The sequence below is a fragment of the Mustela lutreola genome, chromosome 1 (genome assembly GCF_030435805.1).
Source record: "Mustela lutreola isolate mMusLut2 chromosome 1, mMusLut2.pri, whole genome shotgun sequence".
NCBI classification, from domain to species: Eukaryota; Metazoa; Chordata; class Mammalia; order Carnivora; family Mustelidae; genus Mustela; species Mustela lutreola.
Genome location: NC_081290.1, coordinates 166,264,186 through 166,291,698, shown reverse-complemented (window position 1 = coordinate 166,291,698; position 27,513 = coordinate 166,264,186). Strand labels below are relative to the sequence as shown.

Sequence of the window (27,513 nt, the reverse complement as noted above, 5' to 3'; positions counted from 1 at the left end):
TGCTCTCGCCTCTTGGAGGCATAAATGTTAGTATCATCACCTCCGTTTCCCTCCCTGCCTCCATTCTCTTCATTCTCATTTGGCTCTTTATTGGTTTTCCCACCCACCCACCCTTTCCAGAGACCCTTGCTTACCATTTCTAGCTGATTGGAGAAGGGCATAAGCTTGGGTGGGGTGGATGGGCCAAACTCCACCCCAGCCTGGCCGCCTATGTCCCCACTAGACAGTGCAGTGTAATCTGGGTGGTGGGAGCCCCGGGCTTTCTGGCTGACCTTGATGTAGAAGAAGTCTTCGCTCTTTCCCATTTTTGAGCTGGACTTGCCATGGCCTGAATCCTGGGAGAAACCAAATCTCAGCAGCCCATCTGAATACCGATTGAGCTTCTTGAGATGGGAAGACTTGCCCAACTTGTATCGTGAAGCCCGGCAATGCTTGCCATGGAAGCTGTGGCCAGAGATGAGGCTACTGACACTACCCATGCTGACTTGGGGCCAAGGATAGATAGGGTAGGATGGGGATCTGGTGTGGCTGCGGCAGCAAAGGGCAGTCCTGGTAACACGAAGAAACTGTGGTCATAGCAGAAGCCTTACAGAGCCTGGGAGAGCTGTACACCTGGAAGGGGACAGAAGGCAAAAGTCAGCTTGAGATGGGCCAGTCATTCCACAGTCCTCGATGGTGATGTGGAGGAGTTGGTTCTGACTGCTAGGTCTGAGTAGTAGAGAAATGTATGCTTCTTCTAATGAAAGCCTCTAATGAAAGTTCAGGGCTGACTGTTAACTCTTTGTTCCTTCTCCCTTTGTCTGCTAAGTCCACAAACATTCACTGACACCCTCCTTTGGGATGGCCTTCCTCTAAGTCGTGGGATATTCTCTAGTGACTAACATGGCTACAGTCCCTGCATTTGGGTTGTGTTCAGTATCATGTGGACAGACTATCAACAAATCCGTGTCTACTATCCTTAGTGTTATACATGCTATGGGGGAAAATGAAGCAGACTGAGTAGCATAGAATTCTGGGAGGTGGTTATTTTTCACAGGCAGCACAAAGGAGGCCTCGCTGTTATGGTATCATTTGAAGAAACCTCAAGAAAATGAGTGAGCAAGCCAGGTGGAAATCTGGGGGAGGAGAGAAGATGCTCAGAAACCCCAAGAACAAAAGCCTTAAGTTCCTCTGGTGGTCTGTGCTTGGCATATATGAGACCAGTCAGGAGACAAGTCTGGCTGCAGAATAGAATATGCCCCTGGCTGGGACATAGGACAGGCAGAAGTTAAAACTAGCAGGTACCAGGAAACATAGGGCCTGGATGGACACAGGGCTGGGATTTAACTCTGGTTGAGATAAGGAGCCCCTGCATGGCTTTAAGCAGCTGATTACTTGATCTGGCTTGGGCTGCAGAGAGTCACTCTGGCTGCAGGTTAGAAAAATGGCTGCTGATAGGCTTGGATGGAAGGGGCGTCAGATACGTTAGGTGAGTGGCTATCATGGATGTGTCAGGGTGGTAGCAGTGGCTTGCATTTTAGATGTAATTTTAAAGTCCAGATGACAGGATTAGCTACAGGACTGGATGCAGGGAATGAGAGAAAGAGAGGAGTCAAGGACGACCTCGATATTTTTATCCAAGCAACAAGAGGACATAAGTTGTCATTTATTGAGATACAAAGGACCACGAAAAGAGCCAGTTTAGGATGAGGTGGGGTGGAAAATAAGAGCTTGGTTTAAGACATTAAGTTTGCAGAGTCTCTTAGGCATCCAAGGAGTGCTGTAGAGTAGGCAGTAGGATGGGTGGAGAGATGCAGATTTCCATGTAAAAGCTGTTTATTATAGAAACCAGCTATGCAACTAGGTGACATAACTACAGAAGTGAAGGCAGAAAGGTAAGAGAAGTCAGAGGACTGGTTCATGGAGGTCAGGAGGTGAGGAGGAATGAGGCAGAGAAACTGAGAAGGCTCTGATTGATGGAGGAAAACTAAGAAAGAAACTGTTCCATAAGGATGGTGTCAAGTGCTACTGCTGCTAACTGAGAGTTGGTCAGTGGGTCTGGCCATGTGGAGGTAGGATGTCAATGACCTTCACAAGAGCAGTTTGGGTGGAGGGCTGGAAACAAAGGCCTGACTGAAGAGGATTCAGAAGAGAAAGAAAAGGGAAATAATTGTACCCCCAAATGTTAAGTTTAAAATTTTTTTTAAAAGTAATAGGAATGCACAATTCAGGAATTGTACTACTGGGTATTTTCACTAAAAATACAACAACACTAATTCAAAAGGATACATGTACCCTATGTTTATTGCAACATTTTTTACAATAGCCAAATTATGGAAGCAGCCCAAGGGGGATGGATGGATAAAGAAAATGTGAAAAACACTGTGTATACACACACACACGTACATACATATGATGGACTCAGCCGTAAAACACAATGAAATCTTTCCATTTGCAATGACAGGGATGGAGCTATAGAGTATTATGCTAAGTGAAATAAGTCAGTCAGAGAAAGACAAATAGCATATGATTTCACTCATAAAAGATGATGTAGGGGCACTTGGGTGGCTCAGTGGGTTAAACCTCTACCTTTAGCTCAGGTCATGATCTCAGGGTCCTGGGATCGAGCCCCACATTGGGCTCTCTCTGCTCTGCAGGGAGCCTGCTTTCCCTCTCTCTCTGCCTGCCTCTCTGCCTACTTGTGATCTCTGTCTGTCAAATAAATAAATAAAATCTTTTAAAAAAAAGATGGTGCATGTAAGTGTTAAATTACGACTGTACGTTATACTGGAATTAGAATTTTAAAAGTTAAAGAAAAGTAATAGGAATGCATTTTATAACCAATGCTGAAAGTAACAACAACCTTGCCAGTCACCACAGAGAGGAATATATTGGGATGTCAACATCAGCACATTTGCAAATTTGGACAAATCGCTAAGCATAGGTCACATGACTTTCAAAGCTGGGAAAATCTGTGTTGTCATGCATTGTGAAGGAGTATTTCTTAGATAAAAGATAGATGATGGGGGAACTATAAGTTTAATAGAATAGGAAGTGCAGAAGAAATCTTGCATTCTTTTTAAATTTTTTTTTTTTTAAAGATTTTATCTGTTCATTTGACAGAGATCACAAGTAGGCAGAGGCAGGCAGGGAGAAAGTAGGAAGCTCCCTGCCGAGCAGAGAGCCCGATGTGGGGCTCCATCCCAGGACCCTGGGATCAGGACCTGAGCCGAAGGCAGAGGCTTTAGCCCACTGAGCCACCCAGGTGCCCCGAAACCTTGCATTCTTTATTCTGCTCTAATTTATTTTATTTTATTTTTTTTTATACTTTTTTTATTTTTTATAAACATATATTTTTATCCCCAGGGGTACAGGTCTGTGAATCACCAGGTTTACACACTTCACAGCACTCACCAAAGCACATACCCTCCCCAATGTCCATAATCCCAACCCCTTCTCCCAAACCCCCTCCCCTCGGCAACCCTCAGTTTGTTTTGTGAGATTAAGAGTCACTTATGGTTTGTCTCCCTCCCAATCCCATCTTGTTTCATTTATTCTTCTTCTACCCACTTAAGCCTCCATGTTGCATCACCACTTCCTCATATCAGGGAGATCATATGATAGTTGTCTTTCTCGGCTTGACTTATTTCGCTAAGCATGATACGCTCTAGTTCCATCCATGTTGTTGCAAATGGCAAGATTTCATTTCTTTTGATGGCTGCATAGTATTCCATTGTGTATATATACCACATCTTCTTGATCCATTCATCTGTTGATGGACATCTAGGTTCTTTCCATAGTTTGGCTATTGTGGACATTGCTGCTATAAACATTCGGGTGCATGTGCTCCTTTGGATCACTACATTTGTATCTTTAGGGTAAATACCCAATAGTGCAATTGCTGGGTCATAGGGCAGTTCTATTTTCAACATTTTGAGGAACCTCCATGCTGTTTTCCAGAGTGGCTGCACCAGCTTGCATTCCCACCAACAGTGTAGGAGGGTTCCCCTTTCTCCGCATCCTCGCCAGCATCTGTCATTTCCTGACTTGTTGATTTTAGCCATTCTGACTGGTGTGAGGTGATATCGCATTGTGGTTTTGATTTGTATTTCCCTGATGCCGAGTGATATGGAGCACTTTTTCATGTGTCTGTTGGCCATCTGGATGTCTTCTTTGCAGAAATGTCTGCTCATGTCCTCTGCCCATTTCTTGATTGGATTATTTGTTCTCTGGGTGTTGAGTTTGCTAAGTTCTTTATAGATTCTGGACACTAGTCCTTTATCTGATATGTCGTTTGCAAATATCTTCTCCCATTCTGTCAGTTGTCTTTTGATTTTGTTAACTGTTTCCTTTGCTGTGCAAAAGCTTTTGATCTTGATGAAATCCCAGTAGTTCATTTTTTCCCTTGCTTCCCTTGCCTTTTGCGTTGTTCCTAGGAAGATGTTGCTGCGGCAGAGGTCGAAGAGGTTGCTGCCCGTGTTCTCCTCAAGGATTTTGATGGATTCCTTTCGTACATTGAGGTCCTTCATCCATTTTGAGTCTATTTTTGTGTGTGGTGTAAGGAAATGGTCCAATTTCATTTTTCTGCATGTGGCTGTCCAATTTTCCCAGCACCATTTATTGAAAAGGCTGTCTTTTTTCCATTGGACATTCTTTCCTGCTTTGTCGAAGATTAGTTGACCATAGATTTGAGAGTCTATTTCTGGGCTCTCTATTCTGTTCCATTGATCTATGTGTCTGTTTTTGTGCCAGTACCATGCTGTCTTGATGATGACAGCTTTGTAATAGAGCCTGAAGTCCGGAATTGTGATGCCACCAACGTTGGCTTTCTTTTTCAATATCCCTTTGGCTATTCGAGGTCTTTTCTGGTTCCATATAAATTTTAGCATTATTTGTTCCATTTCTTTGAAAAAGATGGATGGTACTTTGATAGGAATTGCATTAAATGTGTAAATTGCTTTAGGTAGCATAGACATTTTCACAATATTTATTCTTCCAATCCAGGAGCATGGCACATTGTTCCATTTCTTTGTGTCTTCCTCAATTTCTTTCATGAGTACTTTATAGTTTTCTGAGTATAGATTCTGTGTCTCTTTGGTTAGGTTTATTCCTAGGTATCTTATGGTTTTGGATGCAATTGTAAATGGGATTGACTCCTTAATATCTCTTTCTTCTGTCTTGCTGTTGGTGTAGAGAAATGCAACTGATTTCTGTGCATTGATTTTATATCCTGACACTTTACTGAATTCCTGTATAAGTTCTAGCAGTTTTGGAGTGGAGTCTTTTGGGTTTTCCACATAGAGTATCATATCATCTGCGAAGAGTGATAATTTGACTTCTTCTTTGCCGATTTGGATGCCTTTAATTTCCTTTTGTTGTCTGATTGCTGAGGCTAGGACCTCTAGTACGATGTTGAATAGCAGTGGTGATAATGGACATCCCTGCCGTGTTCCTGACCTTAGCGGAAAAGCTTTCAGTTTTTCTCCATTGAGAATGATATTTGCGGTGGGTTTTTCATAGATGGCTTTGATGATATTGAGGTATGCGCCCTCTATCCCTACACTTTGAAGAGTTTTGATCAGGAAGGGATGTTGTACTTTGTCAAATGCTTTTTCAGCATCTATTGAGAGTATCATATGGTTCTTGTTCTTTCTTTTATTGATGTGTTGTATCACATTGACTGATTTGCGGATGTTGAACCAACCTTGCAGCCCTGGAATAAATCCCACTTGGTCGTGGTGAATAATCCTTTTAATGTACTGTTGAATCCTATTGGCTAGTATTTTGTTGAGTATTTTCGCATCTGTGTTCATCAAGGATATCGGTCTATAGCTCTCTTTTTTGGTGGGATCCTTGTCTGGTTTTGGGATCAAGGTGATGCTGGCCTCATAAAATGAGTTTGGAAGTTTTCCTTCCATTTCTATTTTTTGGAACAGTTTCAGGAGAATAGGAATTAGTTCTTCTTTAAATGTTTGGTAGAATTCCCCCGGGAAGCCGTCTGGCCCTGGGCTTTTGTTTGTTTGGAGATTTTTAATGACTGTTTCAATCTCTTTACTGGTTATGGGTCTGTTCAGGCTTTCTATTTCTTCCTGGCTCATTTGTGGTAGTTTATATGTTTCTAGGAATGCATCCATTTCTTCCAGATTGTCAAATTTATTGCCGTAGAGTTGCTCATAGTATGTTCTTATAATAGTTTGTATTTCTTTGGTGTTAGTTGTGATCTCTCCTCTTTCATTCATGATTTTATTTATTTGGGTCCTTTCTCTTTTCTTTTTGATAAGTCGGGCCAGGGGTTTATCAATTTTATTAATTCTTTCAAAGAACCAGCTCCTAGTTTCGTTGATTTGTTCTATTGTTTTTTTGGTTTCTATTTCATTGATTTCTGCTCTGATCTTTATGATTTCTCTTCTCCTGCTGGGCTAAGGGTTTCTTTCTTGTTCTTTCTCCAGCTCCTTTAGGTGTAGGGTTAGGTTGTGTACCTGAGACCTTTCTTGTTTCTTGAGAAAGGCTTGTACCGCTATATATTTTCCTCTCAGGACTGCCTTTGTTGTGTCCCATAGATTTTGAACCGTTGTATTTTCATTATCATTTGTTTCCATGATTTTTTTCAATTCTTCTTTAATTTCCCGGTTGACCCATTCATTCTTTAGAAGGATACTGTTTAGTCTCCATGTATTTGGGTTCTTTCCAAACTTCCTTTTGTGGTTGAGTTCTAGCTTTAGAGCATTGTGGTCTGAAAATATGCAGGGAATGATCCCAATCTTTTGATACTGGTTGAGTCCTGATTTAGGACCGAGGATGTGATCTATTCTGGAGAATGTTCCATGTGCACTAGAGAAGAATGTGTATTCTGTTGCTTTGGGATGAAATGTTCTGAATATATCTGTGATGTCCATCTGGTCCAGTGTGTCGTTTAAGGCCTTTATTTCCTTGCTGATCTTTTGCTTGGATGACCTGTCCATTTCAGTGAGGGGAGTGTTAAAGTCCCCTACTATTATTGTATTATTGTTGATGTGTTTCTTTGATTTTGTTATTAATTGGTTTATATAGTTGGCTGCTCCCACATTGGGGGCATAGATATTTAAAATTGTTAAATCTTCTTGTTGGACAGACCCTTTGAGTATGATATAGTGTCCTTCCTCATCTCTTATTATAGTCTTTGGCTTAAAATCTAATTGATCTGATATAAGGATTGCCACTCCTGCTTTCTTCTGATGTCCATTAGCATGGTAAATTCTTTTCCACCCCCTCACTTTAAATCTGGAGGTGTCTTCGGGCTTAAAATGTGTTTCTTGGAGGCAACATATAGATGGGCTTTGTTTTTTTATCCATTCTGATACCCTGTGTCTTTTGACAGGGGCATTTAGCCCATTCACATTCAGGGTAACTATTGAGAGATATGAATTTAGTGCCATTGTATTGCCTGTAAGGTGACTGTTACTGTATATGGTCTCTGTTCCTTTCTGATCTACCACTTGTAGGCTCTCTCTTTGCTTAGAGGACCCCTTTCAATATTTCCTGTAGAGCTGGTTTGGTATTTGCAAATTCTTTCAGTTGTTGTTTGTCCTGGAAGCTTTTAATCTCTCCTTCTATTTTCAATGATAGCCTAGCTGGATATAGTATTCTTGGCTGCATGTTTTTCTCGTTTAGTGCTCTGAAAATATCATGCCAGCTCTTTCTGGCCTGCCAGGTCTCTGTGGATAAGTCAGCTGCCAATCTAATATTTTTTCCATTGTATGTTACAGACTTCTTTTCCCGGGCTGCTTTCAGGATTTTCTCTTTGTCATTGAGACTTGTAAATTTTACTATTAGGTGACGGGGTGTGGGCCTATTCTTATTGATTTTGAGGGGCGTTCTCTGAACCTCCTGAATTTTGATGCTCGTTCCCTTTGCCATATTGGGGAAATTCTCCCCAATAATTCTCTCCAGTATACCTTCTGCTCCCCTCTCACTTTCTTCTTCTTCTGGAATCCCAATTATTCTAATGTTGTTTCGTCTTATGGTGTCACTTATCTCTCGAATTCTCCCCTCGTGGTCCAGTAGCTGTTTGTCCCTCTTTTGATCAGCTTCTTTATTCTCTGTCATTTGGTCTTCTATATCACTAATTCTTTCTTCTGCCTCATTTATCCTAGCAGTTAGAGCCTCCATTTTTGATTGCACCTCATTAATAGCTTTTTTGATTTCACCTTGGTTAGATTTTAGTTCTTTTATTTCTCCAGAAAGGGCTTTTATATCTCTCGAGAGGGTTTCTCTAATATCTTCCATGCCTTTTTCGAGCCCGGCTAGAACCTTGAGAATTGTCATTCTGAACTCTAGATCTGACATATTACCGATGTCTGTATTGATTAGGTCCCTAGCCTTCGGTACTGCCTCTTGTTCTTTTTTTTGTGTTGAATTTTTATGTCTTGTCATTTTGTCCAGATAAGAGTAAATGAAGGGGCAAGTAAAATACTAAAAGGGTGGCAACAACCCCAGGAAAATATGCTTTAACCAAATTAGAAGAGATCCAAAATCGTGAGTGGGGAGAAAGGGGATAAAAAGAGGTTCAAAAAGGAAGAAAGAAAAAAAAAAAAAAAACAGAAAGAAAAGAAAAAAAAAAAGAAAAGAAAAGAAAAGAATTTTTAAAAAAAGAAAACACCTAAGAAAAATGTAAAAAAGAAAAAATATATATATTAGATAAACTAGTAAAAAATCATTAAAAAAGAAAAAGGTAACAGTTTAAAAAAAATTTTACCCGAAGGCGAGAAAAAAAAAAAATGAAAAAGAAAAAGTCAAATTAACTGCAAGACTAAAAAAAATCCCAGGAAAAAAGCCATGAGTTCCGTGTTTGGCTTTCTCCTCCTCTGGAATTCTGCTGCTCTCCTTGGTATTGAAACCGCACTCCTTGGTAGGTGAACTTGGTCTCGGCTGGATTTCTTGTTGATCTTCTGGGGGAGGGGCCTGGTGTAGTGATTCTCAAGTGTCTTTGCCCCAGGCGGAATTACACCGCCCTTACCCGGGGCCGGGGTGAGTAATCCGCTCGGGTTTGCTTTCAGGAGCTTTTGTTCCCTGAGCGCTTTCCGTAGAGTTCCAGAGGACGGGAATACAAATGGCGGCCTCCTGGTCTCCGGCCCGGAGGAGCCGAGAGCCCAGGGCCCCACTCCTCAGTGCGCCCTCAGAGAACAGCGCCCAGTTACTCCCGTCTGCCTGACCTCCGGCCGCGCTCCGAGCTCACCGAGCCTGCGACCGGTTCAAGGTAACACCGAGCTGCGAGCTTACTGTCGGCTCTGTCTCTGTAGCCGGCTTTCCCGTTCCAATACCCGCAAGCTCTGCGACACTCAGACACCCCCGATCCTTCTGTGACCCTGCGGGACCTGAGGCCACGCTGACCCCGCGTGGGTTTCGCCCCGGTTTAGCCTCTGGAGCGATGTCCCTCCGCGGAACAGACTTTTAAAAGTCCTGATTTTGTGCGCGGTTGCTCCGCCGCTTGCCGGGAGCCGGCCCCTCCCCCCGGGGTCTATCTTCCCGTCGCTTTGGATTCACTTCTCCGCCGGTCCTACCTTTCAGAAAGTGGTTGTTTTTCTGTTTCCAGAATTGCTGTTCTTCTTCTCTTCGATCTGCCGATGGATTTTCAGGTGTTTGCAATCTTTAGATAAGCTATCTAGCTGATCTCCGGCTAGCTGAAGCAGTCTCAGCTTGCTACTTCTCCGCCATCTTGACTCCTCCCCCCTATTCTGCTCTAATTTAAACCATTAATCCTAAATTGTGAAAGAAGTCCCAGGTGGGTTATAGAGCACTATATGTGCATAGTGGAAGACAGGACTCTTCAGAAGCTGAATAAGAAAGCCTGAATTCAAACTTGCATTCTTAGCCTGAACTGTAAAGTGGTTATGTTATAAGTGCATTCTATATTCCATTAGTAGAGACACAACACAACAACATATCAGGCGTAAATGCAATGTATGTTTTCTTTGAAATGCTTTTATTAAATTGATGGTCTCTTAGAATTAAAGAAACACAGTTATGCCTACCTCATAGGATTAATAAGAGAAGTTTATGAGACACCGAAATAAGCTAATAGGACTGGTACATTTGCTAAATGCCCAGTATATAATAGGCACCCCATAACTGGCAGGCATTTTCCGTGGTATCTATCATTGTTTTCTGCAGCATTCATCATCCTTCTGTTATCCTCAATGCCTCACCTCATTTTCCAGAAATAGTGCCCTCCATTCCATTGGGATGCAACTTCCTGCATCCCAATCTCCAGTGACATTACTGAGAAGTACAGAACTCCTCTGGTAATTTACCAGTTGACAATGACAAAATGTGTTTTCACCCCCACATCAGCCATCTCTTGCTTAGCTGGGCCTTCAGATCCTAAGAAGCAAAAATTCTACTGTTGTCCATATGCAGGAAGGTGTTAGGGCTCCTGTCCTGGATAGCAAAGTAATTTTCCAGGCATTGGGAAGAGAAAGACTAGAGGAGAAGTCAGGGTCCATGGCCTCTAGCCATAGCCTTATTTCCCTTTTGGGAAGATGACAATAAGGTTTTAGGAAGAGGTAAGCTTCTTGGTTCACATAAGCAGCAATGTGAATGACCTGTGATGCATGAATACTGTGGTACACCCTAGAGGATTGAAAGGAGTTAGACAAATGATGCCAAGGAGTGCAGGAGAGGAGTGGGTGCAGGATGGTGACCTGTGAGTGCATTCCTGTCCCACAGACCCGGATCCGTACTCTCCACTTCCTAGGTCTTGACTCAGAGAAGAGCTTTGAAGTTTGATATTATCCCCAGATACACCTGAAGCTAAACTAATTACTTTTAAGTGTCTGCACTTGTTCTGTTACCAAGTTGGAGAGAGCATCACAGAAAATGTGGCTATGAGCCATCCTGGTTCCCAAACCCTAGGTCTTCCCATCCACCCACCACTGCCAGACTTGCTATCTATCCACTCAGGAAGGACAAGGCAGAGGCACATTTGTGTTCCTGGGAAACAAATCCCTACTGGCCCAGACTACTGTACGTACCTGGGGTAAAAATAAGCAATCACGCAGATCCTAGAGGTTCGAGAAGGGGAAAGAAAGAGGGAAGAGGACAAGAGAGGAAGAATAAAAGAGCCTCAGAACCTCTCACTGAGCATGTCATAGCGACCTTCATGACCTTCATGACTGTCTACTGACTTTCCAGAAAGAATCAAGCAAGAATTAGACTCCAGGTTTAGAGAAAGGAAGAAAAGAAAAGAACAGCCAAAAACATCTGGGAGAAAAAGACCCCCTAGCCAATACTTCTTAAAATATGGCCCCAGGGTATTCAGGAGACTCCCCACTGCCCAGTAACAGGCCAGTCCTCTCTGTCCCCTACTTGACCCCACCCCCTGCCTGCCCTCAGTATGGCCACTACAACAGAACCAAGAAGACCTTGGAATCTTGGAAAGCCCTCCCTTCTGAGCTGCTTCTACTCCCAGCACAGCTGCTCCTACCCCGTTCCATTTTGCACTCTCTTTCCCAAAGAAAGCCAGGGCTCATGCCAGAGTGACATCTCTCTCTGATCCCCCTTATGGAATGTGGAGATGGAGACGTGGAGTTGAAAAAGGGTCTGTCTATACTTATGAAGGTGAGAAAGAATACTACTCATCCTCCCATCCCAAACCCCAAGGAAAAGCAGGTATGGCCTTGTCCACGGGAATCCAGATTTCTGGCCTGGAAGAGTGAGGATCTATGCCAGCTGTCTCCTTTCCCCTTGCCCTGTCTGGAGCAGTCACTCATAAGATCATCATACTCAGCCTCTGAAGAGTTATTTTCCCTCCCGCCTCTCCTCCCTGCCCAGTCACTGCCCAGGGAGTGGTCCTGCAGGAAGGTCTAGCAGGAACCCACTGCCTTGCTGTGGGGCATCTCTGTACCTGGCCTGGCACTGTCCCATGGAGATTCCAAAGCCCGTGCTCGCTGGAGACTCTGGGAGGAACAAATTGCTTGTCTTGGATTACTGACTTACTTGATGACTCCCTGCTTCCCTTCTGGGTCTGGGGAGATGGGAGCAAGGAAAGGAAGTGAAACTAGAGAAACTATCTAGTCTCACTTCCTATCACCTGAATGCACCTCCTCCTCCACTCCACCGTCCCATGCTCAGACTCCACGGTCCTGCAACCCTGCTTTCTAAGAATTGAAAAGATTTTGGAACTGCTTCAGAGATAGTCCAGGAGGTGAAAGGTAGCAGGCATTGGAGGAGAGAGCCACCTAGACTGTGATGGACAAGGCTCCTTCCAGGCAAGGTATCTCAGCAGTGTTTGCTCTGGTACCTGACATGTCACTCTTAGAGCATTCTTTGTCCACTAACTTTAATTTCAACCCATTTGTAAAATATTGAAATACCATAAAAATAATCTAAGTAACCTGTGCAGAATTGACAATTGTTAAAATGTTACTTGTTTCAGAAATAAAACATCTCAAAGGTAAAATCCGCATTACTTCTTCTCTCTCCTTTCCCCCATATCTCTTTCACTGGGAGAATCCCTATTGTAGATTTCCTGTGTACCTTTTTTTAAATCACATAAAGAATACCCATGTATCTTTTTTTACCTTATATAAATGGTATCCTGCTGTATGTATAATTCTGCAACCTTGATTATTTTATTCAACATGATATATCTGGGACCAGTTCATGTTCCTTCTTTTACATGCTGTGCAGTAATCCCACCACATTCATTCATTGCGCTTTACTCAGATGTTTCCATTTTGTTGCTAAAACCCTCTTGTATATAACTACTTCTCCACATGGGTGGGAAGCTTTCTAGGATTTATTTTCTTTGAGTCTTAGATGTCTAATTTTTAGGAGAGGTGACATCTGAGATTCTTATTGGTCAGTACGTAATCACAAGAGGGCAGCAAGAGTGAGGCAGTGACCCCAATTTACACTTCACCATATTACTCTGGGGTGAGGAAGTGGCACATTGCTGATATTAAGAGGGTGCCACTGGCAGAGCAGAGGTGAGAGGCAGCATCCCTGTGATGGGAGAGGGTAGTAAAGGAGTTTTGACCAAACAGAGAGATCATCCTGCTGCAGGTAATAGAGTCTGGACAATGAGGACAGCATCTTCCACGGTCAAAGTGTCAGAATGCTAGAGATAGCAGGACCTCAGAGATCCTTTGCCCCAACTCCTTTACTACACAGAGGCTACAGGGAGTCCTGGACTCAAAATTCCCATTTTACCAATGGGATACGACCAACTGGGTTCCAGTTTCCAGATTGGGGGAGGGGCTGTATATAGGCCGCATGTGTAAAGAGGGGCTGTGGGCAGTGTGTGTGTGTGTGTGTGTGTGTGTTTGTGTGTGTGTGTGTGTGTGTGTGTGTGTGTAAGGCTGCCTGATACAAATGAGATTCCATCCTGTGGGCTGACAGTACTGTACCATTCAGAGGATCACTCAGTCGGCATAGTGACTGAGAAGGCAGAGGTCACTGGAGGCTCTGCATGGGCCCCAGCCACAGATGGGGAGCTGACCTGCCTCCAGGAATGGCTGGTGTTTGCTGGGCTGGGGTCAGAGATCTGATTGCAACTGCCTCCTTCCTTCTGGTGGGATGTCACCAGTCTAGGATAACTTTGAATCTTAGCCATGGGAACCACATCTGTGCATCCTCATGTTTCGTTCTGTCTGTGGAAGCTGGAGAACTTCACACTGTTAATAATTTACATTGTTTCTTGAGAATGGACCACATGTCAAGCAACATGTTGGGTGCTTAGAAGAAGAGGGGCAAGGCCTCTCACAAGGAATTTGATTTGGCAGTGAAACTGTAGCTTCTTTCCAAAGGAAGAATATGGCCCTCTTCCAGGCCTGGCTAGTGTGGCCCTAGGGAAGACCTGAAGACCACAAGAAGCCTCTCTGCTGGGCCCACAGTTGCTACTCAGTGCTTGGCTCAGTAAGCACTCAACCTTCAAGGCCTACTGACAGCTCTTACACTATTGAATCTTTCAGGGATGAATGGTTATCTTTCCAATTATCTTTAAACTTCTTGAAAGCAGGATAGGCTGAAACTTCTTTGTATCCTACATAGTATTGAGCACAGTGGTAAGAACACAGTAGGTGCTCAATACATGATTTTAATAAAATCAACTCACAGGGAACACAGGGATTTACTGAGCAAGCTTGTGGAAAGGAAGGCAAGGCACAGGGAGAATTTATGACTTAAACTGAGATCCCACAACAGGTAGATAGGAAACCAAGTCTTCAAAACTAGAATCCAAATCAAGTTTCAATCCAAATTTCCATCTTTTAGACTTTGAGTCAACAGGTCACTTGGGGCAAAGTAAGTTTACCCTCTCCTTCATTTCCCAGTCCTGTTCCAAGTTTTTGGCCAAGACAAAGAAATACAAGGCAGTGTCTGTTTTTAAGGATCTGGTTGAGAAACGAGACAAGTACACCTAAATAAAGAGCTTAAAAAGCAGCACTGGTTTAACTGAAAATACAGAAGGGACTGGCAGGAGTTTGCTGAATTGGAGCCAGCTCTCTCTACCCTCAGTACATGAGTACTTCTTAATATTCATTCTTTTGTATGGAAGTGAGGTAAAAGTTCTCACTGTATTGTCTGACTATCACAGACTGCAGGTTTGTGCCCCTCATAAAAATGACATATTGAGGGGCACCTGGGTGGCTCAGTGGATTAAGCCTCTGCCTTCAGCTCAGGTCATGATCTCAGGGTCTTGGGATCGAGTCCCACAACAGGCTCTCTGCTCAGCAGGGAGCCTGCTTCCCCCGCTTCTCTCTGCCTGCTTCTCTGCCTACTTGTGATCTGTCAAATAAATAAAATCTTAAAAAAAAAATGACATATTGAAACCATAACTCCCAATGCAACTAATAGTACTAGGAGGTAATTAAATTTCAATTAGCATGAGGATAGGGCCCTTATGGTGGGATTGGTGCCCTCACAAGAAAAGACCAGAGACCTTGTTCTGCTCATTTGTTCTTATTCTCTCTCTCCCTTTCTCTTCCTGCCAAGTGAGAATACAACAAGAAGGTGACCAAGGAGTCAGAAAATCTGCCAGTGCCTTGATCCTAGACTTCTAGTCCCCAGAACCATGGAAGATAAATGTCTGTTGTTAAGCCCCCCAGTGTGTGGTATTTTATTATAGCAGCCTGAGCTAAGACACCACCCCCCAACACACACACATATACCCACACCAGATACCCTGGCAGAAGATGCTGTCTGGGCTGTCAGGTTACCCTCTTTCTGGCATTGTCTTCATAGTCTTCCCTCCTGCTTCTCTGTCTGCATGGTGTTGATAGCCCCAAAATGCAGAGAACTGCTGTTCTCGGGGAGAGTTCTATAATGGAAAGATTCTTGGGGGAAAGTCAAGAAAGTTGAGTTCTAGTTCTCTAATTCTGCCTCACCCCAGCTCTGAGATAAACAAGCAGTTCACTTTCTGGACCTACCGGCTAGAACTTCTTTGCTCATTTAAGCAAAGTCCTCAAAGACAGGACTTGTGCTTGCACAGTTGTGTGTCCACAGGAGGAATCATCAAACACCATTCAATTAGGTACGTTCTACCTGCATTATCGCATTAGGACTTCAGCAAAAGAGCACAGATTGATGGATCTGTTTTGTCATCTGACATGAGATTTAACCTTCCAGCATCTCTATTTCCTTATATGTCAGATGAGCACAGCTGATACCTAACTCACAGAGCAGGCATTCACAGGATTAAATGAAATCACATATTTGATAATGCTTGGCCCCAGAAAGAAGAATGGTACATAGGGGATGAATTTAAACCAGTGCTTGTGAAATTACAAGTCAGTATGAAAAGATGCTAGAACCAGAGCCTCTCATGTCTTGAAGTTAAAAGAGCATGTCTTTACCTATAAATACAAAGAACAAACTGAGGTTTGCCAGAGGGGAATGGGGGTGGGCAAAATGGATGAAGCAGAGCAGGTGATACAGGCTTCTAGTCATGGAATGAGTAAGTCATGGGAATAAAAGGCATAGCATAAGGAATATGGTGAATGATATTGTAATAGCAGTGTATGGTGACAGATGGTAGCTATACTTGTGGTGAGTATAGATAAACTTGTCAAATCACTGTATTATACAACTAAAACTAATGTGACATTGTGTGTGAGCTACATTTAAAAAAAAAAAAAAAAAAAGCAGGTCTTTAGGGAAAGATAACCACCCCTACTCCCACTACCACTTCCTGTGGCTGACATGGCTAGATTCATGGGGACTTGCCACAGCCAGACCTGCCTCTCTGCCTCCAAGAGGGCAGCTGGGGCTTACAGAGATGTGAGAGCAGCTCTGTGGCATCTGCCAGCTGGGACAGGAGGGGGTGGGGGCTGTGGGTTGGCTGGTGGGTGGGCCCCTAGCAAGCTCCCCAGCAGAGGTCTCTCTGGAATTAAAATGGGACAGGTGCCCAGAGTTAACAGATTCCCTGTTCAAGATGACTTTCCCCCTGACCCTCTGCTACCCCACCTCCACCCACAGTATATTGACTGATTCAGCTTTTCTTATCTAGAATTCCAGTGTTTGTATTCCTGTTCTTGACCTCTCCTCCCATTTACTGCTCTGGATGAGGGTCCAGGGCTGGGACCAGCGCTAGGGCAGGTTAATCATCTCAGCTCAGTCTGCAAGTCCCCAAAATTTGGTTGGCTAATGCCTGGTTTGGTTCCGCGTGCAAAGATCAGTACATATTTTCTGAGTAAACTGGTGAATGAAAAGGAGGCGAGAATGGAGGAGGAAGCGGTGGAGGAGTGTGGGCAGCATGAGGAGTGGCTGAGGTCTGAGGGGGAGCACGTGGCCTGAGGGTTGGGAGCAGAAGCCCGCGCAGCTCTCAATTAAGTGCACTTGGGTCTGTGAAAAGGCAGAAAATGAAAGGGAAATCACTGGCAGGCTGAGTCATTCCATTGGGGTGAACAATCGGAAGCAATTCTGCTTCCCACTGCTCAGGAGGAATCAAAAGCCATTCTGCCTGGCAGCCTTTTGTGTGCAGGTCGTCAGCTTTCAGCTGTGGCAGAGCCTTCCTCCATTCCGGTGGGCAGCTTGTGATGATTGACATTTCTCCTCAGGAACATGATTACCCACCGATCCCAACCTGCCCTTCTCTCTTCCAAAAATAAAGCCACAGTTACATGCAAAACTCATGCAAATTTAACCCTGCTGCTTTTAGTGCAGCAGCTGCTCCCCTGTGAAAAAGCAGAAGGCAAGCCTCATCCACATTCATGACTCAGGTGCCAGTAGACACAAGGGTCCCTGTGAGCAGGGCAGCACCCAGTGAAGAGAGCCACTTCCCCTGGTGAAGGGGGTAGCATCCAAAGAAAACAGTGACTCTGATCTTAAATGAGAGAGTGAGTGGGATATCCAGATGAGGTCTGGGAAAATTGCTGGGCTCCTTCCCATCTCATCTGGTCAGACATAAGGAACCCAGGACCCTTAGGACTTTGGAGGCCAGAATGCAGGGGTCAGATAGCCCCCCTTCCTGCCAAACCCTTACCATCCTAGAGTACATACTGAGTAGGGCACCTCCTGGAAAGGTGGATTTGAAGATAGGTCTGCATCTAAGTGACTGATGGTCAGAACCAATAAGGTCTTAGACAGTGATTGAAACAAGTTTTTACATTTGCCATCTTCGTGGCTGCCTAAAGTATTGTGGGGCCAAATTTAGGTTCAGTAGGAAAGAATCTGTAATAAATAAGCAATGTGGGCCATGGTCTGGGAAAGGGGGGTGATGACACACTATTAGCTACATGACAGCCCTGGTCCAGGTACCAAAGTTGGCACCTGATTAGCCTTTGACAAATTAGACAACCTAGCATCTTGATTTGGATGGGAGAGTCTTCAAGTTCCCTGAGGATTTTTGACTCTGTGGAATGCTGTTGTGGCTACACCTCACCAAAAATCTGATTCTTCCTTCACCTATCCCCAGCTCCATACTGTGGTTCTCTTCACTCTCCAGAGCAGGTTCCTTGGTCAGAGAAAAATATGACAGGTGAGCTACCTCCATTGCATCCCAGGAGCCTGGGGGAGGGAAAGGGCCACCTGACAGTGAGATGATTTTGAGGATCACTGAGACAAACATCTAATTACCTATTCATGAAACCCCTCCTAAGGGGCCTGAAGCCCCAGGGCAAGCAGGATGAAAAAACACTTGGTACCAAATCATAAATAGAACAGTAGAAGGGAAAAAGCTTTTAAAGCCCTGGGGTACTGCTTCAGTGTTCCACAGTAAGAGGCTACTGATACCCAAAGAGTTTGGGTTATTTGTCCAAAGCAAGGTAGGAGCAGAGCTGAGGCTAGACACTTGGCTTCCTGGTTCCCTAGTTGGTGTTCTTCTCACTTACATATTTGTTAAACAGGAGAAAAGAAAGGGCTGGAGTGGAATTATTCTATGCTGAGAGATACTCCTTAAAAATCCTCAGATCAAAAGTGTCAGACAAAAGATGAAATCAAGCCCCCATGCCATATGCCATATACCAGCAACCTGTGACTTCATGGGTCATCACCAGCTGTAAACAGAAGATGAACCCGGGTTATAAGTAGTACCTTTCCACAGAAAATCAGTGGAAAACTGGAGCTCCTGAGTTTGCTTGGTGTGAGGGTGTGAAAAGGTACAAAAGGTAGCAAGACAGAATAGAAAGAAGCAGGCAGAGTACTAGCCTTTTTCACCTACAAGACCCCTGGGAAAGAGCACCAATTGGGAAATTGAATAGGAGGACCTTATAGCAGAAGGCAATGACTCTTAAAGAATATAGGGAATTGTGAGAGGAGGATGGAGGATGGATGAAGTGGGGGGAGAATGTGCTTGTCCTAAAGAAGCTCCCCTTCCCTTTTCCCCTCATCTCTACCACAGACTGGCTTTTATATCCAATGAGTATATCCAATATATACAAACGTGTTCTGGGGGGCAGGGAAGATATCTGGAAGGTTTGGTACTCAGAAAGGGATTGGAATTAGGAAAGCCCTGGTGGAGGGCCAAGCTCAGATTCCTGACTGTGGACACTGGAAATGACCTAGAGTGGCTTGAAGAGTTCAGCCTGGTCCCTTAACAACTGTGGCTTTTGGGATTTGGAGTTATCTCTGTGCTTTTGAGTGTGTTTGCATGTGCTTAAAGGCATAGTCTATCTGTTAGGATCCGTATGCACAACATGAGAATCCTGTGACCATTCCTGATGAGTCTCCACATATCTGGAGTTAATGTTCTCTCAGTACCATTGGGTGTGTTTGGTTGGGGAATTTTGATTTTGTCACCTCTACCCTGACTTCTCAACCTCCCTGCTTTCTATTCCAGAGTGTGTTCCTGTCAGTGAACTTGAAACCTCACATCTTGCAAAGGAGCCTCTGGTGAGCTTAAGGCAATCCTTCTGCCCTCCTGGAGTTTGATGTCACTGGTCCTGAGAGTGAGATAATTAACCTCTCTCCAAAGCCCAAGGATCCTCTAAGGTTGGCCCATGACTGTTCCTAAGTCCCTCATTACTCTCCTCATCACCTCTGGTGATACCTTCTAGTAAGTGTTACACATTAAAGAGACTCTGAAGTGCTGTATGGAGATGCTGGGAATCGAGAGTTATTACAGCTTTGCTCCTGTCCCTCCTTCCCTGTCATGCTCCAGTGATGCTGAATGGCTTATGCTTCCCTAACTTGCCAGTCAGTGCCTTTCCACACACACTTTTCTTTGCCAGGATGACCTCCCTGACCTTGGCTACATCACAGGGAAAGGTAGACAAGCACCTCTTCCTCCCATGGCCTTCCTTGGTTATGTCATAAGGAAGCAATGCCAGTCTTATTCCCTACTAGGAAATCAAATCCAAAACCACAAATGTCCATTCCCTGCACTCTAGGGGAGCGGAGGGTTGGGCACATGGCAACTCCTCTTGGGGGACTTAGAACAGAAGTTGAGACCTAGGGGGTCTTATAGAACCCAGCACAACATCTCCTATGCTGTGTCCCTTCACTATTTTGACCTGGAAAAGCACACTGGGTCATCTATTTCCTCAGTGCCTTTGTGGACAATAACCATACCTACTTCATCCAATATCTTTGAGGATTAAATGAAAAATGCAAGTAGAACACTTAGACACAGCACCCCGCTTATCATAAGCTCAACAACTGTCAACTATCATTTGATATCCCAAATCCTATTTATCTTTTGAGCCCCACCTCAAATGTTGCCTCCTCTGTGGAGTTTCTCACATAAATTTGAGGTAGTGAATGTCTAGATCCTCTTTGGCAGCGATACTCAAATTGTGGCCCTCATACCACCAGCAACAGCTTCATCAGGAGCCTTGTCAGAAATCCACATTCTCAAACCATCCCAACGCTGATTTCTGGGGACCAAAAATCCGTGTTTTAATGGCCTTTCAGAGGAAATGGAAATTTGAGAACTGTTATGATATTTTCTTTGTATTCTATCATTGTATTAATCATAGTCTGACCTGAACTATCACTGTAAGCTCTTTAAGGGTAGGGACCTTGTTTTATATTCTGAGGAAATGCTGGGTAAATCCTTGTGAATTTGAGTTAGGTGAGCATTTTAATTAGATTTCAACTGAATAATTTCTAACTCCCCATTTCTCCCAAACCGTCTCCTGATCCCCTCAACCTTTCCATCCACGCAAGGCCCTGAGGAAAATTTTAGTTGCCTTCAGTAAGAGAAGATTATCTTCTTTCCTTCATTCCAGCCTTCCTCCTTTCCTTTCTCTCCCACTTCCATCTTCCCAATTCAGGGCTTATGAAATGAACAGAGAGATTTCTGGAGTGTCAGAAAGAGCCAGATATTAAAAAGTTTGGGTCAGGAGTATAAAATATTGTCCCTGCCCCAGTAAAGTTGCAAAAGCTTTAAAAACCTTTTAGGTGCTTCTCAGATCAAGCTAATCTCTCAAAATGCAAAACCAGGGCAAAGAAGTCTGGCCCAAACCCCCTTATACACAGAGTCCTTCAAGGACACCTGAACAACTTGCTTACTATAACCTTTTATATTATAGTCAGGTAGAAGAGAGCAGAAGGTATGAGAACTCCCATTAATACCTACCCCATCCAGCCATACTGGCTATAGGACTCCCATTCTCTGCCCTGGGGGTAATATAACTAGAAGACGGGGTGACTGTAGCCAATGAGATACATATGTTGCATAAACATGTTATTTAGCCAACCTGCCAGCCAGACTTGGTTATCTCTGTGTCCAAGTAAAGCCACTGATTTGCAAACATAAGCTTTCCAGTGAACACAGAAGCTATAAACAGAGCACAGGCTATAGTAGGGTGACCAAATAATTTGGACACTTTTAAAAGTGAAAGGAGACACTAGTATCTCCTTTACACCAGGACAACAGACATAAACTGGGGCATATGGTCACCTTATGTATCAGCCATTATTTATTCCCATGAGGGCCAGGCCATGGATGAGGATGTCAGGAAGGGCATCTTTAGGTTCCCATCCTCTCCTCTCAGCCACTAAGTGTTCACTGATTATAAGAAACAAGGAATAGGGGCTCCTGTGTAGCTCAGTCCTTAAGCATCTGCCTTCCTCTCAGGTCATGATCCCTGGGTCCCGGGATCGAGCCCCATGTTAGGCTCTCTGCTCACTGGGAAGCCTGCTTCTCCCTCTCCCAATCCCCCTGCTTGTGTTCCCTCTCTCACTGTCTCTCTCCATCAAAAAAATAAGTAAAGTCTTAAAAAAAAAAAAAAAGAAGAAGAAGAAGAAGAAACAAGGAACAGGAAGAAACTAGGAAATAACTAAGGGACACAGGTGATTTACCTATAGTGATACATGGGTTGTATGAGAACTTATAGGTTCATCACCTTTGCAATGGGTTCTTTTTTTTTTTTTTAAATTAGCCAACTTATGGCATATCATTAGTTTTAGATGTAGTTTTTAATAATTTATCAGTTTCATATAACACCCAGTACTCATCACATCATGTGCCTTTATTAATGTCCTCACCAAATTACCCCATCCCCCCACCTCCCCTCCAGCAATTCTATTTCCTATAGTTAAGAGTCTCTCATGGTTTTTCTCCTTCTCTGATGACTTCCCATTCAGTTTTCCCACCCTTCCCCGATGATCCTCTATGCTGTTTCCTATATTGCACATATAAATGAAATCATGTAATTATTTTTCTCTGATTGACTTATTTCACTCAACATAATACCCTCCAGTTCCATCCAAATCAATATAAATGTTAAGCATTCATCCTATCTGATGGCTGAGTCCATCGTGTATATACATACCACATCTTTATCCATTCACTTGTCGATGGACATCTCAGCTCTTTCCAAAATTTGGCTATTGTGGACATTGCTGCTATGAATATTGGGATCCAAGTGCCCCTTTGGATCATCACATTTATATCTTTGGGGTAAATCTATAGTAGTGCAATTGCTGGGTCATAGGGTAAGATCTATTTTTAACTTCTTGAGAAACCTCCATGCTGTTTTCCAGAATGGCTGTACCAGCTTGCATTTACACCAACAGTGTAAGAGGGTTTCCCTTTCTCCATGTCCTTGCTAACATTTGTTGGTTTCCTGTCTTGTTAATTTTAGCCATTCTAACTGGTATGAAGAGGTATCTCATTGTGGTTTTGATTTGTATTTCCCTGATGCCAAGAGATATGGAGCATTTTTTTCATGTGTCTGTTGACTATATGTCTTCTTTGGAGAAATAACTGTTGTCTTGGGTTCATATTTCATCTGTGCTCACCGCAACCCTGGACAGGTATTATAAGAAGAGTTCCAGGGGTCACAGCTAGAACCCAGGACTAGATACTAGAACCCAGGACTCTGGTTCAAAGGCCAGAGCTTGACTATTGCCTCATACAGCCTAGGCATGGGGCAAGAACGGTAAAAGCAGGATTGAAATGCATGGTGGGGCAGGCACAGCTAAGTGTCACCTCCCAGTCAGGTGTCAGCAGTAACTTGGATAGGTAGAGAGATCTGCCACTGTGGAGGTGAGCTGCTGGGAGTATCATTGCCTTTGTCTGATATTCACAAGTATTTGGAAAGCATTTACTATGTGTACTCACTATCAGGACTCTATACAGTAGTGAGCAGAACAAACATAAAATACAGAAATACAAAAAACATGTAATATAGAAAATGATAGATCTAGCTTACATTCAAAGTCCTGTACAATCTAACCTCAATCTGCCTTCTCACTTCATATCTTACAATCACAAGCTTCACCAGCTAAGCACTCTTTCTGACTGGCCCCAGTACTCAGGGTCATGGACACTCAGAGTTGCATCTGACATCTAGAGTGACCTCCTTCCTAACACCTTTGACAGCTCCCAGGGACCCATCTAGTCTTTCCCCTTTTCCATGCCTTTGTTTGTGCTGCTTCCTCCCATATGAGGCACAATGCTTATCTGCCTTTACTGGATCCAGCCCTCCCTGCCATCTTCTACTCTGCACTGTGTTTTCCTGAGTAGTGATTTTGTCAACTAAATTGATAAACTCTTTCTGAGCCTGGATTCTAGTGTCTACACCAAAGAATAAAGATCTCTTAGCAAGCTCAGGCTTTTACTGCTGCCTTTTGTATTTCTCAAGTCACATCTATTAAGCCTTCAACGTGTAAGCCCTGTACCACCTCTGCATCTTACTCCTTGAAGGCAACTTCATCTCTACAATACACAGATAAGTAGAAGCACTGGGAGCAAACTCCCTCAATTCCCTGAACCCATAAGCTCACTTACATTTGAAGTGATTCTTGCCTCCTTTGTGCCTGTCACAATGGAATGTCTTCACACAGGCTAATCCTTCTAGCCATGGCATGATTCCATCATCTCCAACCTTCTCAGGGGTCTGGCACTAACAGTTATGTTCTATTCCTTCTATTTTTCCAAGTTCTGGCTTTCTATTACTCCATCTCATGAGCACTTACACATGTAGAAGTCTGCCAACTCAAAAGCAGCAGAGCAGCTCCTAAACATCATCCCCTCACCCCCCACCCCACGAATTACTGCCTTTCCTCCTGGTCACAAACAAGCTTCTTGAAAGAGAAGACCATACTCACTATTGCCATTTGCTCATTTCCTACTTGTCCTCTGTCTACCAAAGCCTGGTCTCTGTCCCTGATAATCCACAAGAGATGCTCTCCAGGGATGGTGGTAAATCCAACCCAACTTTCTAACAGTTGGTAAATCCAACTTTTTAACAGTTACAAACAGTTCTGATCTCTCAGTCACTCCATGTTTCTTTGTTCAGGTTTTTTCCCCCAGTCCATTCCTTTTGAGATACTCTTTCCTTGGCTTATATGATACTGTGATCTCTTGGCTTTCCCTTTGGCATCTCTCTCTCTCTCTCTCTCTCTCTCTCTCTCTGTCACTCTTCCCTCTTCTGATCTGAAAGACTGGTGTTCTTCAGGTTTCCATCCTGGACCCTATCTTCTGCTCCTGGTTTGTCCATCCTTTCTGATGGCTAAAGCTGCATCCACATAATAATGGTTTTTGTATCTGTGTCCATAGCCATAGACAAGCCTCTCTTCTGAGCTCCTGACTTCAATATCCAACTACTTGTCAGCCATCTTCACTGGGATGGGCCACCACATCTCAAAGTCAACATATGCAAAATGAAATTCACCATTCTCTCTCCTGTTACCCACCTTCCTCAAGTCCCTCTTTCTAGGTTCCTTATCTTGGAGAACAGTACAACTGTGACCAAGCCAGAAATCTGACCCTGAGAAACTTGATCAAGCCCAAAACCCTCTGCTCCTTCTTCTCACACCTATAACTAACCAATTACCAACTCCTGTCTTCTTAGTGATTTTCCTGAAAACCAGTATTTCCTTCCAATTCTACTGCCCTTAGTCTAAGTTTCTATCATACTTCCCTTGGCATATCAACAGGCCTGTTATTTGCTCTTTTCCAGCCTCTCCCAAGGCTTCTCTATTGCCCAAGGAACAAAATGAGAATTTCTTACCATGGCAGAGAAGGCCTTCATGATTAGAACTGTTTATCTTTGTATCTCCATATTATATGGCACTGCTGCCTTCCCTCCCTTGACCCTTCCCTCCATCCATTTTGACTGACTTGAGATATGTAGTATGAGATGTGTAGTATTCTTCCGCAGGTTTTCCATGCTGCTCCCTAGGCCTAAGTTCCTGAGACTTTCCTGAGACAGGGGTTCCACTGGAGGCCTTCCTATGTCTTTAACACACCCTCTGCTTGTTCTTCTAACAGGGTTAATTACACTGTAATTCAGGTCCTCTGTATTCACACCTCTTTCTCAATAAATCACAAGGCTTTTATATACTGTTCTCCCAGCCCAGGGCTCAATATGTGTTTGTTGAATAAATGGATAAGCATGTGCTTAAAAATTATATTCTAAAAAAAAAAATCATATTCTATGTTATGGTTTGTGGGTTCCACAAGCTATCCTTTCCAAGTTGGAACACCAGAAAACACTACACAGTGGGAGTTTACAAACATTTTCATCCCTAACTGCCACCCCCAGAACACACAAGGTAGCCTGGAACACAGTTATGACAATTTTGGTTCCATCATGCTTTATAGAAGAAAGCTTCTCTGTGTAGCACTAGTGCCTGAGTGGTGTCCTATCTGAGTATCTGGTGCCCATCTGCAGGTGTGTTGGAATTCGCAAGTTTGTATGTTGGACTTCCTTGCAGGGTAAGAGTACAGTTGAATGACACAACCTGATGGAGCTGAGTGTGCACTAGATTCAACATCTCTATGGGTGCTGTGATTTTCTAGGTCATCTATACTCTGAGATCCATTCTGTGAAGAGACCAGTTGTGCCAGGACTGTGGAAATTCCTAGGATAGTAGACTGTAGTACTAAAACAAGGAATGTCTCAGTAAAACCCAGATGGGTTGGTGGCCTTATCTAGTCAAGAAATTGGGATTAGCACAAAAAAAGACTGAATTAGTCCTCAATAACACCTTGACCTGGCCCTTGACTCCTCCTTGGGCAGCTCCCTGGGCTGACTCAACAGAAAATAAACAAAGAATGGCTGGATGTGTTTCAAATGGTTTACCACTCAGGTCTTGGGATTGTGGAGGGAAGTGTCTGTCAGGCTACAGTGCAGGGCAAAGAACAGTGTGGAGGAGAGGTGAGTTAATTTGCAAGGAGAGAGGGAAGAAATGGAAGAATTCATCCTATCTGTTAGCTCCCATCTCCAAACCTCCTCAATTCCCTGCTTTCAAGCAGACCCAGAGAGAGGAGAACAGGAAGTGGAGCAAGGGCCTGAACCGGAGGAGGAGGTCTAAGTGGATGTGGGAGGGGAGGGATCCACAGGGGTGAAGGGAAACCAGGAGGGAGGGGAAGAGAATGGACCAGTGAGGAAGAAGGAGGAAACAGGGAAAGTGGATAGCAGCAGGAGGAGGGGAATGGGCCTTCATTGTGATGTAAATATAGTGATTGGAAAGCCAGCGGGAGCTGAGTGAGGGAGCGGGAAGGTACTGTGGGGTAACAGCAGTGGAGATGAAGGCAAAGATTATATCATAGCAGTTGGTTATGGAGACCTGATTTCTTTTGTGCAGGCATCACAGGCTGGGTGAGCTATTATTAACTAAAAGAAGTCTGGGCTTAGTAGCAAGGAGGTGTGTGGCTAGGTGCATCTGAGCAAGGTAGAAGAGATGGGACTGGAGCACATTTTAATGTCTTTAAAGCTACTAGCCACACCCCTATCCCTTACCCTGGGACCACCACCAGGACAAAAAAAAAAAAAAAAAAGAAGAAAAAAAAAAGCACAAGATGCCTCAAGGTTATCAAGAAACAATATAAACCTGCGATATATTTGTTTTATTTTATACATTTTAACATATAATGGTTTGAAGAGCGAACAACTGTTAAAGGGGTCCCCAGGACCAGACATCAGGATTGAAGGTGAGTATAAATCTGGTATTTGTTTTAATAAAACAAAACAAAAAAAAAAAAAATGGTTTAAGAACTGGGTCTTTATCTGGGAATTTTCACTCTGAAGCTTCCACTCTGGAGGATTTTCACTCAGAGAGTTGAAGGGTGGAGGGGAGAGGGTTACAAAACTCCATCAACCTCAGGTGGGAAAACTGTCCTAAAATTGTATTTTTCTCCATTTCTACCTATCTCAGGGGTTAGAATCTTGTACAAGATCCAAAACAGAAGGACTCGTCAGCATCCTGGAAATTTCCCAGAGAGTTATGTGTGTCTATTGCCAATTCTGGCTTGGTGCAAAGTTGGGAAATTCTGGGACTGGAGGGAAGCTGGCAATAAGAGAATTGTGTGAAATCTCCTCTGTTCATTCAGGAGTGTCCTGGTGTGCCTCAGGAAAGAAGTGTAGAAATAATACCATCAAATGTGAGTCCCTTGAAATGTCTTATTCACCATTGTATCATTTGGGAAAGTACTTGGTACACAGACAGTTGGGGCTCAATAAATGCTCACTGAATGAATGAATGAATGAATGAATGAACAACTTCCTCCCTTAGGTTTCTTTTAGCTCGGATCAATCTTCTACACTACAGCACCTAGATATTACCTTGCAAAAATGCAGACCTGATCAGTTCATGTTAAAATCCTTTTCAGCTTCTCCCCTTGGAAAAACTGTCTTAATTTCCTTTCTCAGAGACCTGCACTCTCAT

At 43.6% G+C, this 27,513-nt stretch overlaps 1 protein-coding gene across 2 annotated transcripts in view; it reads right to left on the bottom strand.

The window, feature by feature from the left end:
• LZTS1 (leucine zipper tumor suppressor 1) overlaps window positions 1-27,513 on the bottom strand; it is a 57,584-nt gene that overhangs the window by 8,831 nt on the left and 21,240 nt on the right. Inside the window, exon 1 of one of the 2 annotated variants that reach the window (XR_009354825.1) lies at window positions 135-494. Coding sequence is in view for 1 of the 2 variants with exons in the window: in XM_059178901.1 (XP_059034884.1) it covers window positions 135-479 (345 nt within the window). In the remaining variant the exon portion in view is untranslated. Of the gene's footprint in view, window positions 1-134; window positions 613-27,513 lie in introns of those variants that run through there. The other variant, XM_059178901.1, reaches the window with a different exon arrangement.